This window comes from Triturus cristatus, chromosome 3_1 (assembly GCF_964204655.1).
Source record: "Triturus cristatus chromosome 3_1, aTriCri1.1, whole genome shotgun sequence".
NCBI classification, from domain to species: Eukaryota; Metazoa; Chordata; class Amphibia; order Caudata; family Salamandridae; genus Triturus; species Triturus cristatus.
In genome coordinates, this window is record NC_140583.1 from 448,754,396 (window position 1) to 448,774,739 (window position 20,344).

Sequence of the window (20,344 nt, forward strand, 5' to 3'; positions counted from 1 at the left end):
GAAACGAGCTCTGTCCCAGCTAGCCCGCAACCATAGTTCACTGTATATAGGGCACGACCTCTCGTGCCACTCAGACGCCCAGCCTTGTGAAAAAAGTATTTGTTTAAACAATAAAACAATATTCTTCCAGTTATTTCATATTTATTCCATGTCTTTTTATTTAAGGCAGCATTATTCCTCATGTTTACAAATGCCACTGGCGTGCGCATCCAGGCCTTTTCAGTAGCACGTGGGAATTACAATTCATGGTTGTTCCCAATCTGTCATGACCTATAGAAGTATATGTTTCAGAAATAATTTTAGAGAGTTCACGTTCCTTGTCTGCCACTGGAACTGTAGCAAGCCATTGGTTTATAGCCAATGCAGCTGCCTTCCCTGCAATATTGCTCAAAATAATTAAGGACAAGGCAAAGTTGCGAATGAGTTTCATCCCCAAATCGAGGATAAGGGCTGCTCCATGTTCAGCCTGACTCTGTTTGAGGACTTCAGGTAGACTTCAGGGCTACAACAGTTTTTATGACCTTTGCCATCTAAGTGAGGACTTTGTAGTGATAAAATAGAATATGATTTATTAGGATCAGTATAAAGATCAAATTAAGTACAGTATTTGTATTATGGTATAAGGGGCCATATTAAAGATGAGAATATAAAATTGATTACACAGGATTTATTGGGCTTAATTAACCTACAGACATAAATAGGTACTTCCTATTAAGCTAAAGGAGGATAAAAACCTTTATCACCACAGACGTCTCTGTATAAGGGTAATAAAGGAGCTTTGAGCACATGCAAGTAAACTCTCAGGAGGCACACTCAGTAGGTAACAAACCTAGAATGTTGTTGGCGCCATGCTATACGGTTCCTACTAATCTAGTAGGACTGTGTATTTAGAGCAACAAAACCTCATAATACAGAGACTGAGTCCTTATATAATCAGTAAATGTTGGTCTGTTCGGCTAGCTCACAGTACTGCCTCCAACCCCCAAATCATGGCAATAGTTGTAACCCTCTTGTTTGTCAATCTTGCATGCCCACAGTGCTCACAAAGAAAATATATAATATAGCATTTTTGAATGTTTATTCAAAAGCTCTAATCTTTGTAAATAAAACATGAGCTACAATTGTAATAAAGATGAGACAAATTATTACAATAAGCAATTTTTAGAATAGTGATAGACACAAACAACTGAACCATGGTAATTGTTGATAATGTTGCTAAAGTTACTCCTATTTGTTTCTAGCATCTATGCTAAAGAGAGGATATTGGGAGTACCCATCTGCCAGGCCTGTCAGAATGACCTAACCCCTTAGCTTGGTACTGCATGTCAGGAAGCCAGGCTCAGTGCATCCACAAATGCACCTCCGACTGAGTGCACATATATCTTCCTTCCCAGGATGAAGATCGAGGTCAGAGGGACTGCATATTACAGCAGCATTCCGTGATGACTCTGGAAAAAGTAAACTTCTCACCGACATCAACATGGACACAGTTTAAATAACAGAACCGCAAGCTTACCAACCTGCGCCAAAGGTGCAGGATAGCATTTTAATTAGAATAAAGCAGAAGACTCATCTCTTTAGGAGCACAATAAATAAAACAATGTCTCATGTTCTGAATGTGTGCAACCCTGGAACTAAATGGGCAAACTACAGGGTGACAATGTCTATCAGGAATAAATGCATGCAAGGGTCATTCTCGCAATAGGATAACATGTACAAATCACCATTAGAAAATGAGGCTAAATTAAAATGAGAAACTAAACTGGAGACTGAATACAAGCTGCAGAACAATGGGCTGTAACTGCCTTGTGTGTATCAGTCTGGGTTGGACTGCATCTGCCATGTGCAGCCCGATCGTGTTATGCATTCGGTCCAGAAGGGTGTTACAATCGCAGAGGATCCCGCAGAACCTCACCAGGGACTGCCAAGCTGCATCTGATAATCAAGTGTGGGCCATGTTTTGTGAAGACTCAAGCTACGCTCGCCCTCCCCAGCGGCTAGTGCAGAGGCCGTAGATGATTACAGTGGGCCCCTGCCTACAGTCTGACTGAACTGCAGCAAATGAGTTGAGGTGAGCGCCTCCTGCCTAATCTGACAACAAGGGGAATAACAAGATTATACCATGAACTGATTATGCATTTGACTTTGGGGAAATGTAATCTGCACCCGTGTCCTATTCAAGCTTCCTGGGATGCAATCCTAAATAGGGTCACCCAGGTGAGCGAAAGCACAGCGAGAAAGGGCGGGATGAAGGACCCATAAGCAGTGCTTGATTGGCAAAACAATAAGTGCTTGGGCCATAGATTTGCTCAGAAGCTGGTGGCAAGCCCACTGGAATATCAGCGTGCTGAATACCAAGGCTGATTAGTCTTGATTTCACCTCATGCCTCTTTAATCCACCATCATATACAGATACATTTTAAGGCATGGGCAAAGAAGGCAATTGCCCAGGGCCCACACCTTCCAAGGTGCCCCAGGGTAAGTACATTTTTCCTCCAGGTCACTTCTGTCTATTTCTGTATTTCAGCCCCTTTCCTTGTATATGCCTATCTCTACCTCTGACTCAGTCTCTATTTGTCCTGTATGATCTTAAGAACTTTTGGGGCTTTGGAAAGCACATATTGCAATTGTTTTTGTATGAACCGCGTTTTTGAAACTTTGTTCAGCATCACACAGGCTGCAAATAGCAGACCATGTATAATACAAATTCAAAGGTATTACAAACAGGGGGCTCCAAAATATGTCTTGCCTGAGCCCCCAAAAATCTGTAAGACTGCCCTGACCAGACACTCGCTACTCCTGTATCTTACTATTGCAGGTTGCGGTCTTCTACCTTTGTCACAGTTCTCCATCTTCCTCTTCCTCTTGGTTTCCAACATGTTTTTTTTCTCTTGCACTTTGTCAAAGACTGATGAGGTAAAATAAGTGCCAGTCCCAAACAAATGAGTGCTGGTGGACCCCAACTTCAACCACTGGCTCAAATTAAGAATTGACCAAAAGAGAGTCATGATCATGAGCATCACCTTGTAGTCACAATTGAATTGTTTAGCATTGAGTACTGCTGTGGAATTAAAAGTACTTTCTTATAATAAAAAAGACAAGCAGGGGCTGGAAATTAAAGGTATTGTATCTATTATTTTTTTAGTTCTGAGCTCGTGCTCCCATACTAACTCTCTGAGTAACTTGTGAATGCTTGTCTTTGCTACCCTTAGAGCAGAGAGAAAGGGTTGTACATGCCACAGTTTTGAGAGCAATATTAGGAAGGTGCCAAGTACCCTACACAATCACGTTTGGGGTCCAGTAGCCCTGGTCTTCCCTGCAGCCCATGGAACAGCATCTGACAGCCAGTGTGCTGTTCTCAAAACCAGCAAGTTGGGGATCCTGGTCATCAGGGAGCAACGCAAAAACCAAAGGAAATGATGGACGGATTGTTGAACATTGCAAGCACTCACCCCCAGTCAACTGATCTGGGTTTAATCCATCACCGTTCTTTAGCCCACTCTGCCACCCCAGTTCAGACATGGCCATATGCAAATCAGTCTGACCCTGTGCCTCATGGGAACAGTCCAGCCCGAACTGCCAAGTCATGTCTTCCCTGGACCGGAAACAAGCTTCCTAGGACCGGTTTCTGACATTTCAGCCGTCTTCAACCAGGCTTGCTTGAATCCAGTGGCAAAGTGAGCAAGGGACTCACGTCTGAGCATACCCTGCCAACTTATGGCGAACAAAGCAAAAACCAAAGGAAACGATGGACGGATTGTTGAACATTGCAAGCACTCACCCCCAGTCAACTGATCTGGGTTTAATCCATCACCGTTCTTTAGCCCACTCTGCCACCCCAGTTCAGACATGGCCATATGCAAATCAGTCTGACCCTGTGCCTCATGGGAACAGTCCAGCCCGAACTGCCAAGTCATGTCTTCCCTGGACCGGAAACAAGCTTCCTAGGACCGGTTTCTGACATTTCAGCCGTCTTCAACCAGGCTTGCTTGAATCCAGTGGCAAAGTGAGCAAGGGACTCACGTCTGAGCATACCCTGCCAACTTATGGCGAACAAAGCAAAAACCAAAGGAAATGATGGACGGATTGTTGAACATAGCAAGCACTCACCCCCAGTCAACTGATCTGGGTTTAATCCATCACCGTTCTTTAGCCCACTCTGCCACCCCAGTTCAGACATGGCCATATGCAAATCAGTCTGACCCTGTGCCTCATGGGAACAGTCCAGCCCGAACTGCCAAGTCATGTCTTCCCTGGACCGGAAACAAGCTTCCTAGCTCCATCAGGGAGCAACATCATGAATCCCCTGTTAATGTTAATGTTCATCATAAGCAATCTTATAAAGCACACTGTTACCCAAAGGTGTTTTGGCGCTAGTTCCAACGAAAATCAGGATACAGAGCAGCAAGGGGCCTAGTTTTTAAATAGCCATATTTTAAGACTTTTCCTAAAAGCAAGCGGATCAGGGATTGAAAGAGAGGTAGTTCATTCCAAGCCGTAGCTGTGCCAATGACAAAGCTTCTTCCACCCCAATTTGCCTTTTAAAATATGGTTTCAACCAATTTTCATGCACCTGCAGAATGGAGAGTTCTATTGGGTAACGTAACACTTGAAATTCTGTCTGAGTTGGAAAGGGCCAGTGTTGTTTAGAGCTTTGAAGGCCATGCACAGAGATTTAAACGAAATCCTCTTCCTGACGGGGAGCCAATGAAGTCCCTGGATTACTGATTTAACAAAGCAGAATTTAGGAGTACCTGATAGAAGTCTAGAGGTGGCATTCTGAAGCTTGTGCAACTTATTAAGATGTTGCTGCTGCATATTAAGATACAGGCTGTTACAGTAATCAGCCATGACAAGATAAGGGAGGACACCACAGTATTTTGGGACTCTAAAGAAATAAATCGTAAAATCTTTTTGACCAGCCTTGGAATATAAAAGGTAGAAACCGTCAAAGAATTGACCTGGTTGCCAAAAGAAAGATAATTGACCATAAGGACTCCTAGGTTTTTGGCTTTCCTGATGGGTGTGGGGAAAGAGCCCAGTTCCTCTGGCCACCAAGAAGGGGACCAGAAGGAAGGATTGTTGCCATATAAAATAACCGCTGTTTTGTCATAATTTAATTTAGGCAGTTGTTGCTCATCTAAGAACTGATGGCCAGCATACAGTCATGAACATTCCTACAATTGTTGGTGTCCCGATTTGAAGCCGACACAACAATTTGTGTGTCATCGGCACAGAAGGTCAAGACAAACCCAATAGATCTAATTATAGGCGTCAGAGCTGAAACAAACATTAAACAGGTTCAGGCTGATTGTGGATCCCTGTGGAACCCCACACAGTAGAGAAAAAGGCTCGGAGACAAAGAAGTTCAGTGCCACAAACTGCTTCCTGTCTGACAGGAAGGAGCTCAATAGAGTGAGTGCTAGCCCTGGTACTCCAATAGAGGCTAGATGGTCCAGCAGAAGATCATGGTGGACCATATCAAAGGCCGCGGAGAGAACCAATTTGATCAGGGCAGCCTTTCCCCCCGAATCTAACGCCTCTCTGATTTCTTCTGCCGATTTAATCAGCGCAGATTCGGTGCTATGTCCTCCTCTGAAGCTGTATTGTGTGTTGTCTAGCAGACTGTTATCCTGAATAAAAGAAGATGGTAGGATATTCATGGTTTTATCCGCCAATTTGGCTAGCAAAGGAAGTCGGGAAATCGGCTGAGAATTATTTGGGTCATTAGGGTTGAGACTACGTGTCTTGAGAAAAGGTAGAATTGAGGCCACCTTCCAGGCAGTGCTTAATTTGAGCCGGTGCATTCCGGTGCTCGGCACCGGCACCTAATTGTCAACACCATACATAGAACAGTCTCCCATATGGTGGCGCTGCTCATGTAATTTAGAGATGAGCAGAACAAAGGTTGTTTAGGAGTACAATATGCATTAAAATTGCTAATACCTGCCTAACCAGCCATTCCTTTAGCTTTGGGGACCTGGAATAATCTGAACATTTACATGCGAGAGAGATGGTTAGTAGTTGTTTTGGCAACGATGAACGGGAGATGGGTGGTGCAAGCTGCAGTGGCCTCCTGGTCAGAGCCCTGGCACTTAATATTTTACAAATTAAGCACTTCTTCCAGGCCTTAAAAAACATCCAGTTTTAACCATGGTGTGAAACAAAATAGTAAGAATATTAGCCATACGTTAATGGAACCATTTTCAAAACAGAAAAATGGGCATGGGTTCAAGGGAGAGCCCTACTTGGCTGAGAGAATACGGTCCATAACCTGGATAGAGAGGAGAGGAGCAAATTTGGAGAAAGTAGGCTGGGGATGATGAACTGTCTTCACCGGATGATGAGGCTTGGGGAAAGACTCCAGGTGAATTGACTCTAGGACAGTAGATGTCCCAATGAATGTGTTCCACTTTGTTCTGAAAATATTTAGCAATACTATCGCACAACGTTCATGGTAACAGGAGCTCATTCTTCTCGTGACAGAAGGCCAGAGCTGAAGCTGGCGGGGGATTCCCACGCTCCACAAGAACTGCTACCCACTTGCTGTCTCGTTACACTGTCCTTAAATGTGCAACTCCTTTATAGTTGATTGGTTACATATGGCTGAGATGTTTTCAGATAACGGTATTGTTGCTAATTGTTGATTTTTTGTAATGATATATATATTTTGAAGTGCTTTTACTGTGTGGTATAATATTTCATAAAGATGTGTAATTGGATGCTATTTTACTTAATAGGACTGTCTAAATAACTTCTTTGGGCAAGACATTTTATCGTGGAACAACACAGTCCATTGTTCATATTGTGACAGCTACCAGGATGCCCAAGCTAAGACCACTCTGCTGAAAGCACCGAAGATTCTAATATTTCATTTAAAAAGGTACATCTTCAAGGTTTTCTTAAGTCATTTGTATTGGATTGAATTTCCATATGTGTGTGTGCCACTAGGTAGTGTTAATTAATAGACTCGCCTGTCTCTGGCATAGGATAAATATATCATGCCTGCATCTAATGTAGGTGGCATTTTGTATGAACTTCAGTCTAATAGAGTGGCCGATGTAATGTAATGTAATGTAAGGCAAACTTGTATAGCGCATCTGCCACCCGAAGGGTATCCTGGCGCTTAGATTACCAGTCAGCCACTGTGTGTATCTAACCAAGATAGGCAAGGATCTAATCTCTAGGAAACAGTCTGGTTTTCAGTTTCTTCCTGAAACGTGACATCAGCTGACACAGGTTAAATGCTCTCAAACTGACATACTGCACAAGGTTAAAAAGCCGAGTTAAGTGCTGCAGTGTTTGAGGCAGACATGCTTTCCAGATAATTTAGGGGACATTTAACACAAACGTTTAGAAATGTTGCGCATCGTTTCCAACCAAGGAAACATGATTTATCGATCTATTTTAGATATTACAGAATTTGCCTTGCAAGAACAGAAAGATGTGGCGGAGGGAAAGGAAGGCTCTGGCTGGGAGCCCCGCTCGTCCACCGCGCACCGGGCACGCCAGCTTTGGGGATCTGATAGCCAGAATTCGGGTTTTTAGTGAAAAGTTTGGGGAAGTTAAATACACTGAAAAATATGGTCAATTCTATTAGAGAAAACAAGTTTTAATGAAGCTATATTAAAACCTACCACAGCAATAACAGCTCATACAGTATACGTTACTGTATAGTGGGAACCTTTGACAAGCAGCATGTCTGACAGCCTAGGGCCCGGGTTTACATACAAGTCACGCAACACAGGGCAGCAAGTAAAGTTGATACACTACAATGTGTGAATGTGAGTGAGTAGAACAGCAACATACCTACCAAGATGTGACTTTGTTCTCGTTCCCTGCTCTGGAGCACTTTAAGCAGCTATGCAGCAATGCAGACACCTTTGCACCATACAGCAAGGGGGGCTGTGCTTTCAGATGCATACTATTTGCTGGAGGGGTCTTTTCTAACTTTGTATGTGTGCAGTACAATGTGGTGAAATTAAAACATTTCTCCTCTTTACATCTGCCTGTACGTGGCACAGTATTTTGGCCTAAATCCCTGTCTACAGTTCTCTATAAATAAGGATTTGTGGCAAACTCATGGGTGGTTGCATTGGAACATCCATCACTTCCCATGGTACGTCTCTTTGATCCAAAGCATGCAAGGAGGTACATTTGCATCAATGTGTCTTACTTTGGTTTACAATCATTGGTTTGTAAATCTCCTCTTAAGACTTTGCATTAGAAAAGCGAGGCACACCTGGTGCAAAACATTTGTAAATCCAGTACTAGATATAGAATGTATTTTACCAAGCCATGTTAAAACAAGCACAGAAGTGGTAGCTCCTCCGCTAAGGCGGAGGAGCGTCGCCTCACTGCTTTTCAGCAGTGTAAAAAAAAATGATAATAACTCAATGTTGTTATCATTATATTTTTTCTTGTTGCGGGTACGGCAGCTTTAGGAGGTGGGGCGGGGCTCTATGCTGAAAGGGGGAGGTGAGGAGTAGTTTTCACTACCTACATGCCCATGAACGTTTGGCCGGCCAAACATTCATGCACAAATAGCATGTTCTCCAATAGGCTTCATTACAGCCTGGGTGGAGAACATGCCCAGGTCCCGGGGCCCCGTCTGAGCACCGAACCACAGTGCTCAGACCAATTACAATACTGCATTGTAGCAATGTTATTGGCTCAGGGGAGCCTGGGTGCCCCATGGGTCCTTCCTGTTCCATCCAGTGGAAGGAGTGAAGGGAGGTGCCGAGGAAGACGCTGTGACGCGGGCAGGAGGTATGTTTTATTTAATTTTTTATGTACCTCATTTTCCCCCGCCTCCCTGTCCCGCCACCCATTTTCATTGCTGGCCGCCACTGAAATATTCTTGGACTCGAGCTAGAATAGTAATGTATTTAGTCCTAGGATACTGTTGGTTAAAGATTAGCTAACATTTGAAATACATGCTTTCAAGCTACATTTTCAACAAGGATAAACACATTTTGATAACTTGCTTTTACTAAACACTTAGGGGCAGTGGTATTAAAAATAGTACAATGCAGCACAGCATCCAAAGTTGGTGTGCTGTTTTGCAGTAGGGGGAGAGAGCATTGCAGAGCCATTTACTAAATATGACCTGCTGCTGCCCTCTTCCCCATGTGAAGATGCACACACAGGCTGCCTAGCGCCACACACTATGCAAAGATGTGTTTGTGAAATCTAGCATAGGTTTTTTACTGACGGGTTTGTACTAGAACAATACACACATTGCATGTGTGCTGCACATATCCAAAGTGTGGGATATGGATGAGGTTACAATAGATAACTCATTGATATTACATATAAATAGAATGAATAGAATAGGAACCTCAAACTTTATTCCTCACACATCTCTAGCCATTAGCTTCGGTAAGACCGCGCATCATCATATCTTCGTGCAGTCTGTTGCAGAGGAAAGTAATATACTCTGCAGATTTGCTGCAGACCCGAGGGCTTTCAGTGTTTTCTCTTCCCGGATTTTAAGAGAGCTTTGTCATCTCTGAGCAGCTGGTGGCGAGACCTCTCACTCAGAACCTAGTGCTGAATGAATAGCAACAACTGGCTGAACAGAACGCATTCATTTCCAAACATTAGTGTAACATGCAGAGCCGCATTGGTACTAAACCAGGAGATTCAGCAAGGTCACTATGCAGAAATGTTCTACCTCCTTGTTGATGCCAATGTCAAGCAGTGATAGTGAAAAGTTTCCCTTCAAAGCTAAGCAACTGCAGAGCAGAAGACGTGTCCCAAATTGCAATTATTATTCTGTCTACTCTGCACAAACAAAGCACGACCTCGTGCTGGGGGGCGTGGCCAGCCGGGCAACATGGCGGACGCGAGCGACTGAGGCTCCGACCGTTACCTCCTGGATATCCTGCCATTTATCCTGAGAGGGGGCAGATCGTGGCAGCTGGACGCGGGCCCGGTGTGGGGCAGTGACGAGGAGCTGGCGTGGCCCCGCGAGCAGCAATTGTGAGGAGCCGTGACCCGGTGGGGCTTGAGCGGAGAGGAAGCGCGCGGCGGCCTGTGAGGCGGGGCCGGCCACGGGACCCTGCGATAGTGCCGGGAGACGGAGAGGGGGACGGCGCCGCACGAGAGGTCCCTTCCCCTCGCGGCCGAGGTGCCCTGAAGGCTGCGAGCTGACGTCGCCGGCGGACACGGACTGGTAGGAGCCCTGCCGGGTGCTGCGGGGGGCCCCCGCGACGTGGAGTGCAGTGAAGTGTGACGCCCTGGTCTGCAAGCTGGGAGCCTGCTGCGCACTGTGGTTTGCTCGGCGGCGGAGCGCTGAGGAGCTGCGGCCCCCGGGGGACAGCGTGCCTGGAGTGCGGGGGAGTCTGCGGCCCCGAGCGGTGGGGGCCGCCGTCGAGGCCTAGGCAGCGCGGTGAGCCGCGATCTGGGGCCTGCTGTGATGAGCCCGGAGTGCCTGGGTGCGAGCCGTGTGGAGAGGAGGGCCCTGAGCTTGAGCGGCACGAGTAGCGGAACCTGGACTGGGGCGGCCCGGAGAGCCCGGAGGCCGAGGCGTGGCTTGCCGGTTGCGGACAGTGAGGCACGGTACTGGCAGAGGCGGGCGCCATTTCCTGGGAAGCGCCATTTTGTGCGAGGCCGTGGCGGAGGGTGGTGTACCGGACATTGTAGGGACCGCCAGGAGCCACGCACTGGAGAGGTGGGGAGCCTCCGCAAGTGACTGTGACCCGGGGTGCTGGGCGTAGAGTCCCTGGGAGCGGGGCCCCTGTTGTGAAGCTGGCCGACGGGGCTCCAGCGCCTGGATTGCCTAGCGCTCTAGTGGCTGTACAGCTGCAACGACGCAGAGCGAGCGAGCCATGGCGCACAGCGGTCTGCTGGCGGGCACCGGTCGGGTGTACCTGGCAGGGCCAGAACGGGACTGGGCTGGACATCGGCTAACCGACGCATCAGTGAGCAGGCACGGTGGTGCGATGCCCTAAGGGGAACGAGGCGCACGATTCTTGGAGCCCCTTGCGGCCTGGGGGTACACTGCCGGTGTGCTTCCCTTCCGGAGCCTGTTGCTGCTGCGGGCTGTGGGGTATCCCCGGACCTCTTCCTGCTGACTGCGGCCCAGCGGCTGGGCCCTGGGGAACGAGTATAGCTCCGGCGGCCGAGCGGAGCTGAGTGCCGGCGGGGATTGGAGGGCCCACGCCCGGTTGTGTACACGACGCCCGGAGACGAGCTGTGAATGCCGACTGCCCAACAGCACGCGATGGGCCGACTTCGCGACAAATGGCAGCAGGGTCAGCTGCGTGCTGGGAGCCTGGACCCCGCGCAGGGCCGGTCGGGGGGAGATACGGAGTCGCAATCGGCGGCCCTCTCGACTAAAATGGACACCATGCTCGCGGCAGTGGAGAGACTTGGCACTACCCTGGATCAGACAAGGGCGTCCCTCGAAACGAGGATTGACAAGGTCACATCCAACTTCACCCTCCTTCACGCAGACCATCGCAAACTGGCCGAGAGAGTAGAGTCACATGGTCAGACGCTTCAGGAGCTACAACCTGTAGTCCGGAGTCATAGCGCAGCGCTGCAGGATGTGCTGGACCGGGTCCATGCGCTCGAAGACAGGGTTGACGATGCGGAAGGACGCTCACGGCGCAATAACATCCGCGCAGTGGGTCTCCCGGAAGGAGTGGAGGGTAGGCACCCGGAGCAATATGTGGAGAACTGGTTGCGGGACCTCCTGCCTCAGGGGGTGTTATCTCAGCACTTTGTTGTGGAAAGGGCGCACAGGGTGCCGGCGCAGAGGCCCAAGCCGGGGGACCGGCCCCGACCGTTCCTATTCAAGCTCCTAAACTATCGGGACAGGGATGCGGTTCTAAGCGAAACTAGAAAGTCTGGTGACCTGACCATGGGCAGCAGCCGAGTCATGCTATTTCCAGACTACACCGCAGCCGTGCAGCGGCGCAGAAGTAACTACATAGCGGTGAAGTGCCAGCTCCGGGAGTTGGCTCTCCCTTACTCATTGCTGTTCCCGGCCCGCCTGCGAGTGGTTGCAAAAGAAGGTGCCCACTTCTTCGACTCCCCGGCGGACGTGTGGGACTGGCTGGAGGAGTCAGGGCAGTGGACGGGGGTGAGGCCTGCTGGCTCGGATGTCGACAGCCGCCCGGGGAGGCGATCCAGAAGACGTGGGCGCTGGGGGGCACAGCAACTGGCACGGCCGGGACCGGTGGCGCCTAGCCCGGAGTGAATCCGGATGGAGCGGCGGGAGATGTTGGAGGCGGTGCCGACACTTGGGACATCACCCGCCAGTGACCGAATGGAGGCCTGCACGCACAATGCACCGGGAGCGAGTGGGGCGTCGTCCCCGTCCACGGTGGTCTCGGAAGACTTGATTCTGCCAGTGGTGACCCCGCAGACTGCGGACCTGATTGTGTGATGAGATGTCAGGATGTCGAAGTTTGGGCAGGGTCCACGTATGTTGAACTGGGGCCGCGTGTATGCCGTGGCAATGTGTTGGGTGGTTCTGGGGCCCTGGGTCCTCCTGGGGGGATGTAGGGTCAGAACTGGGAGCGCCTGGCCTCGTGGGGGCGGGTTGCGCAAGGCGCGCGCCACCAGACGTTACACCTGCGGGCGCCTTGCGCTGGGGGTTTGCATAGGGCCTGCGCGGCAGTTGAGCTCCGGACACGATGCTGCTTCTTCCTCTTCCAGTGGGGATAGGGGAGGGGGTACTAGTCCCAGCAGGTCGCTACGATTACACGAACCCCATCAGTCACCACACTGCAATAGCCTAATACTACTTAGCGTTTCTGAGGTTTGGACGGATGCCCCGTTGGGAATACGCCCTACTTGTTAAACTGTTCATCATGGTTACATTGTTTACATGGCAGCGCATTAACATGCTCCCCCCGGACTGTGGCCCACCCCCCCTCCCTGGCGCGGACGCTCTGCCCCCAGCCCGACTTGCTCACCTAGCTTTGCGATGACGCACACTAACATTGTGACCTGGAACATACGGGGCATGCACACGCCGTCCAAGCGCTATGCCATCTTCTCCTATCTGCAGCGACACTCCGTTGGGATTGCCCTCCTACAGGAGACGCACATGTACCCGACGGAACTGGGCAGGCTCTCTAGGCGCTGGAGAGGACAAACGTACGGCACCGTTTACTCGGCGCACGTGCGGGGCACGCTGATCTGGGTGCGAGCAGGTGTCCCTTTCGATTGCAAAGAGGTGGTGGTGGATCGGGAGGGCAGGTATACATTAGTGCGGGGGAAGCTGAACGGCCAAGAGATGTTGCTGGGCTCGCTATACGCGCCTAATGAGAATCAGGCCTCCTTTTTGGCGAGATTGACGCAGCTTCTACACCCTTATGCTGGGCTTCCCTGGATGCTGGTAGGGGACTTTAATATGGTGTTGGATGTCCAGTTGGACAGATCCTTCCCTCCCCTCCGTGCCACGGTGGTGGAGTCCAACGCCCGGGCGCTGGGAGACTGGCTCGTGCACTGGTCGCTGCAGGACTTGTGGCGCACACTCCACCCGACGGATAGGCTATACTCTTATTATTCAGCGGTACATGACCTGCACGTACGGTTGGACAGGATAGTGGGCTCCCGGTCATTGCTCCCACTTATCGAACAGTCGGAATACCTGGGGCGGACGCACTCCGACCATAATCCCTTATGGCTTCGGATTGGCTGGGTGGCGGACCGCCCGCCGGTGCCCACCTGGCGACTTCAGCCGAGCGCGCTGGAGGACCCGGAGTTCCGCTCCTCCCTTGGTACAGCTATACTAGCGTACTTTGACGCCAACGAGGGGACGGCGAGCAGTGCCTTGGTAGAGTGGGACGCCCATAAGGTGGCCATTCGGGGGCACTGCCTGGGGGCCCAGTGGAACATACGTCGGGCCCTCTCAGACTCCCTGGCGCGCCTCGAGGACGACCTCCTGCAATACGAGAGGGAAGGAGAAGGAGGGGGCAGACACTCACGTAGTCTAGGGGATCTCCGCGGGCAGCACGCGGAGCTCCTGGAGCGACTCCGCTGTCACAATTATGCGGCGCACACAGCCAGAACACACGCCAGAGCAGACAGGGCGGGCCGTCTGCTGGTCTGGCTAATCCGACAGGAGGATCGCCGGGACCCGATCGGAGCAATCCGCAGGGAGGACGGAGTGGTGGTACACACGCAGCGCGAAATACATCGGGCCTTCGTGGACCACTACAAGCACTTGTAAGCGGCTCAGGGGACGGGTTCCCGGCACCTTCTTGGGGAGTTCGTAGCTTCCATTCACCTGCCTGTGGCCACCAGGGAGCATAACGCAGCGCTCAGTGGGCCCCTTTCCCTAGAGGAAATTGGGGAGGTGATCCAATCAATGGCGACGGGCAAAACTCCGGGGCCGGACGGATTGCCTGCGGAGTACTATAAGGCGTACCGTGAGTCCCTGGTGCCGCTGCTGCGTGAGCTATATAACAAAGTGCTGGAGGAGGGGTCGCTCCCTCCCTCCATGCGGGAGGCATTCCTGGTTTCCCTGCCTCAATCGGATCCCGACCGCACGGCCTTGGGCTCCTACCGTCCCCTGGCGATGCTCAACGTCGACTACAAAATCCTAGCGAAGACCCTAGCGGACTGATTGGCGCCAGTGGTCCCGCATCTGGTGCATTCCAACCAGAACGGATTTGTCCCTGCGAGGCCCACGTCGTTAAATCTTAGGAGATACTTCAGGGTGGCCGGTGAGGCCGTGCACAGATGGCCCAGAGCGGGGTGCCTCCTCCTAGATTTGGAGAAAGCGTTTGATTGCTTGGAATGAGGCTACCTGTCCACGGTGTTGTTACAATACGGGTTGGATGGGGATTTCCTCCGGATTGTCGAGCTGCTCTACAGGAACTCCACGGTCCGTGTTCGGCTGGGCCCCCATGTCTCGGAGGCGGTACCGGTGGGCCGGGGCACCCGGCAGGGATGCCCCTTGTCCCTGTTCGCCCTGGCGATGGAGCCCCTGGCGGCGACTGTGCGGACGACCCTGGGAAATGGTATACCGCTGGGAGACGCTGTTCACCAGGTGTCGCTCTATGCGGACGACCTGTTAGTGTACGTTAAGGATGTGGGATGTATGCCGGAGCGGCTGGCCCCGTTGTTGCGGTCCTTTGCCACTGTTTCGGGACTCCGCGTGAACGCGAGTAAATCTTGTCTGTACGCTTTTAGTGCGGGGACTGCGGACCCGGGTTATCACCTGAATGGCACGCCGGTTCAATACCTGGGGATACAAATCTACCGCTGCCCGACCGACTTATTCGATGGCAACCTGGGGAGGGCGGTCACGGCGCTCAGGTCGCAGGTGGCCTTTTGGAGCATGCTCCCGCTGACGACCACGGGCAGGGTGGCGCTCGCCAAAATGGTCATGCTCCCCCGCCTTCTGTTTGGGGCACTGCCAGGCACAGGTTGGCGCTCACAAAGCTCTTCCTCCCGACGGACAGGGGTGGTCTGGCGGCTCCATGTTTTGAGCACTACTACCTGGCAGCCCAGCTACAATGGGTTGCCCGCTGGTTGGCTGATAGATTCAAAAGAGCAATGGGGTGACCCAGTATCCCTCAGAACCTGGGTAGTAAGTTTATAAGGTAACAGTGGTTCTGTTGGGTGAAAGTATTGCTTTGCGCATACGGTTTAGTCAAGCATTTTTCAACAATGTACATTAATTTGACTTTAAGCAACACACAAGACAGATCAAATGCAACCAAAAAATTCTTTATATATGAATTGCGTCATTCATATATGCATACATCAATATTTTCACGGGTGGCCGTCATGCAATGATGTGTTGACAGAAGTGACACAGTGAGAAATAGGTGCTCGGTGACAATGTGCGTGATATGTACAGTAGTTTAAAAGCGAATTTTTCGTAAGTGGCCAGGATGTGTCGAATAGTAAAACTGCGCTGTGGAAGAGTTCTTTTTTGGCACAGGTTCTATACGAAGGTCCACAAATTAGTCGACGTTTCAACTCTAGTACTGCCCTCTTGATAGGTCAGTGCGGGTCTTCATCAGGACTTGAATTAAAGCGTGACGGCCTGTGAGTAAAAGAAGACTAAGTCAGGTGTGTTGTCACTAGAACGAGGTTGATCTATGTGCTAAGGATGGTAGCTGACTCACCTTAGAAGGTCTAAGTCTATGGAGTAGGTAAAAATCCGGCGTGAATGTCAGGATTGGGTACACTCCAATGGTTTATCCTATTGACGGGCCTGTGAAGTAGTTACACACATCGTGAATATTAATAATATTATATAAAGTTGTTAGATAAAGACTAACGAGAAAAAGGGGGGGCTTGAATTGCTCACCCTGGTTAATTCCCTTGGGGCTCCATCATAGTGTTTGATATTGACGGTGTCTGGAAGATAATAAATAATAGAAAGGGTCAGCGTGAGAAAAGCCATGGCACCTATGCTGTGTGATGGGTTAGAGTAGTGCACGGCTGACGCTCACCTATTTACTTGGGCGGCGCTGTCTATAATCCAGATCCTTCTACCTCATTAGTGTAGGTAGGAATGGGCTTCTTCAGACGAAATTTTACTGTAAAGAAGCAATCATGAGGTAAGGGTTAAATAGCCTCGAAGCAGGAAGAACGAGGTCTAAGAATAAATGCGGTCTCTTCGCGGTTCACAATTACCTTGTTCTGAAGAAACGAAAGGCCGGCCTGTGGGTCCTGGCTCGCCTCGTGTGAATCAGCAATGAATGCCTGCGGTGAGTATGCATATAAGCCTAATGTGGCGTGCGCGTGGACGCCGAGCACGGGTGGTTGCTAGGCAATCGTTTACGCTACGTCGTTGGACGTGTCAGATTCCATGCTGACGAAGTGCAAAGCTGTCATCTGGGGGATTCTGTGAGCCCATTGGTGCGAGTCGGGAAACGTCACGGGACGTCACTGCTCGTCAAATGTTGCCATGGTTACTCCGTAAAACAAAGTGTGTCATCTCATCGTCAAGCGTTGCCATAGTAACTACTTAAACAAGGTGTATCCTCTGAGGGATTCAAAAAGCGCCGATTGCTGTGACGTAAGTGTGGTGTGGCAAGAGGAAACCCGTCACTTGATATCGGCAACTTTGATTTCGAAGTGAAACATAGTGAACACAATTCACAAAACAAGGAGTGTAATTGATAATGGCATATACATCGATCGAAATGAGCACTTAATTCGAAAGACGGCATAGACATACTGTCTACATACGTAAAATGTACTGGAGTACAGATAAACATGGTAAAATCAATATTAAAAGATTACGGTGATTTATATTCCATTTTCGGTCTTAGCAATCATGCACATAACATAAACCAATTCACGGAGTGACAAACAGGACATAGATCAAAGAGTCAGGGCGTTCTAACTAAGCTTGAATGGGGAGGAAGAGAGATTATGTTACACTCAGTGAATCTAAAGTATGATTCAGCCAGTATTGTGTAGTCAAGCGACTCCTGTATAACGCGTTACGGGGTAATCACAGTAGGCCCATTTGCTTAGAGATCTCCTCCATCTCATTCAACCCATTCTGGACCGAGTTAAGCAAATGGATCCATCTACACTCTTTGTAGTTCAACAACCTCGCTATTGACCCACCCCTGCTGCTGGGGACAATCTTTTCAAGTACCCACCATGTGATGTTGTTGGGGGAGTGATTGTGTGAGGTATAGTGCTCTACCATTGGGGCCCCATGTACCTTGCACCTTACCCTGCTCATGTGTTGCAGAATACGTGTTTTCACTTTCTGAGTTGTTTGACCCACATATATAAGTCCGCATGGGCATTGGATGGCATAAATGACATTCATGCTGTTACAGTTTGTGAATTGGGAAAGTTTGTATGCTCTTCCAGTGTATGTGAATGTAGTTCCTTCATAGCATACATCGCACGCCTTGCATTGTCCACATTTATGATGTCCAGTTACAGGTGCCAACCCCAAAAGGTCCCTGAGGTCCGGTTGTTTGGGTGTGTCCAAATATGCATTTACCACCGAATCCTTGATGTTTTTACCTCTCTTGAAGGCGAATGTCGGGTCTTGTGATGTCTGTAGTTCACTCGCTACCAGGTTCCAGTATTTCTTTACAACTTTCTTTATTTCATTGCTTTTAGTATTAAATGTAGTCACACAGACTATTTTTTGTTCCTCTGGTTGTTTTTGGTTGGTCTCCAACAGTTGCTCCCGGGGGCAATACCATGCCCGTTTCTTTGCCCGTTTGAGTAGACCTCTTGGATAACCTCTCTCTCTGAGTCTGGATACTAATATTTCAGATTCCCTGAAGTAGTCTGTCCTTCTCGTGCAGTTCCTCCTCAATCTGAGGAATTGGCCATAAGGGAGGTTGTCTCGCAGGCTGCGTGGGTGATGGGACTGGTATTTGAGTAAAGAGTTTCTTTCCATTGGTTTGCGATACAGATCACAGTATAACAGATTATCTTATGAGCGGAATGTTAAGTCAAGAAAATCAATTGATTCGTTATTGCTCGTCATTGTGAACTGGATATCCGTAGATCTCATGTTTAGCCAGGTAAAGAAATTGTTGAGTTCACTGTTATCCCCATTCCAAATCATTATCACGTCGTCTATATAGCGCTTCCATACCGCGATAGCATTCAGGTATGGGTTGTCCAGACTATATAGATGTTCTTCTTCATAGTGGTCCATGTATACATTCGCCAGACTTGGGGCATATGTAGCTCCCATGGCCACGCCTTTGCACTGATAATAAAATTGTTTCTTGAATGTGAAGTAGTTCTTTTTCATGGCAACGTCAAGTAAAGAGATCAAAAATTCAGTGGGGATCCAATGCGGTCTTTGTCTGGAGTCCAATGTGTTTCTGACGATGTCCAATGCCGTGTCTTGAGGAATTGAAGTGTACAGGGAGGACACGTCTAGTGTGACCAAGAGCTGGGTCTGGGGATCAAAAGCCTGTCCTTCCAGTATTTGGATGGCATGTGTCGTGTCCCTTATGTATGATTTCGTTTTAGACACGAAGGGTTGTAAAAATTGGTCTATAAATTGATTGAGTGGCTCCAGGATCGAGCCACATCCCGAGACAATGGGTCTTCCGGGTGGCTTCTCCAATCGTTTGTGTATTTTAGGTAAGGTGTAGATGGTCGGTGTTCGAGGGTTTTTGCTGTTGAGGAAGTCATGTTCATGCTGGCTTAGGAATCCATTTGAGAGACCCCCTTTGGTCACTTTTTCTATCATGGATTTAAGAAGAGGCATCGGGTCACGTGGGGTCGGTTGGTAACTATCCTCCATTCCTAGTTGCCGTTCAAGCTCATCCACATAGTCGTCTGTGTTTTGAAGTACCACTGCACCACCCTTATCCGCTGATTTGATAATGATGTTTTTATTATCGCTCAAGGATCGTAGGGCACTTTTTTCTTCTTTACTGATGTTGTACTTTATGTACTTTCTTTCTGCCACAATTTGCATAGTTTCCTCAAGTACAATCTTCTCATATGCAAGTATTTTTTCACTCACCATGTGTGACCCTGGGGTGAAGGTTGAAATGGGTCTAAATCCTGTGGCAGCAGGTACCGGGTTGTAGGTATTTTTGCTGAAATAGTACTTTAATCTGATTTTGCGAAAGAAGCGTTGCAGCTCGATTTTGATCTGGAAAGAATCCGGGATGGTTGTAGGGACGAAGGAAAGTCCTTTGGCAAGTATGTCTTTCTCAGCCTGAGACATGATGTGACTTGATAAATTGATGATAGGATCAGATGAAATGGTGCTATTCTGGATCATGGGAAGCGTGTTGTTGGCTTCACACAAATCAAGTATGGGATGTAGAGTAGTTCCCGATTGGTCAGGCACCTGGACAAAAGGAGTATGGGCCTCTACCATCTGTAAGTTTGCCTCCGTGTAGATATTTCCCCGTGTGTCTCCGGTTGGTAGAACCGAACTCGCGATGTACCTTGCTGGGTGTTCCTCCCCCTGTTCCATCCTCTCGGTCTCTCCCAGTTTTGAGCTCTCCCTCCGCCCCTGTTGTGTTGGCGGTAGCCCTCTCCTAAAAAACGTGCACCCTGGGTGGTTTGTGGGTTTGTGGAAGGTCCGTCAGATTCAGTATCTGAGCCACTTCCCACAGAAGAATTTGAGAAGGTGTAAAATCTTCTGGGTCCCTGTCGGCTTTTATTGCTGAAGAAACCCTGACTATCTTGCTGGTAATAGTCGTCCGATAAATAGGGATAAGTTATGTTCTTGTCGTAGTTCCTTATATCCTTGGATAACTTATCTAGCTTCCTATTCAGAGTGATGGTGTTGAAGTCAGAGAGTGTCTTTTCGGCTCTTTCTAATGCCTCCCTGGCGTTGGAAATGGAGGTGTCATCAATTAATTCCTTTTTAAGGTTCTCTATTTCTTTTGTTAAGTTTTTAACGTAT

General features: G+C 49.1%; 1 protein-coding gene across 3 annotated transcripts in view; it reads left to right on the plus strand.

Moving 5' to 3' along the window:
- Nucleotides 1-20,344, plus strand: part of USP50 (ubiquitin specific peptidase 50) — a 290,206-nt gene that overhangs the window by 210,974 nt on the left and 58,888 nt on the right. For all 3 annotated transcript variants that reach the window (XM_085646339.1, XM_085646340.1, XM_085646341.1), the window contains exon 5: nt 6,741-6,883. In XM_085646339.1, the coding sequence (XP_085502465.1) occupies nt 6,741-6,883 (143 nt within the window). The remainder of the gene's footprint in view (nt 1-6,740; nt 6,884-20,344) is intronic.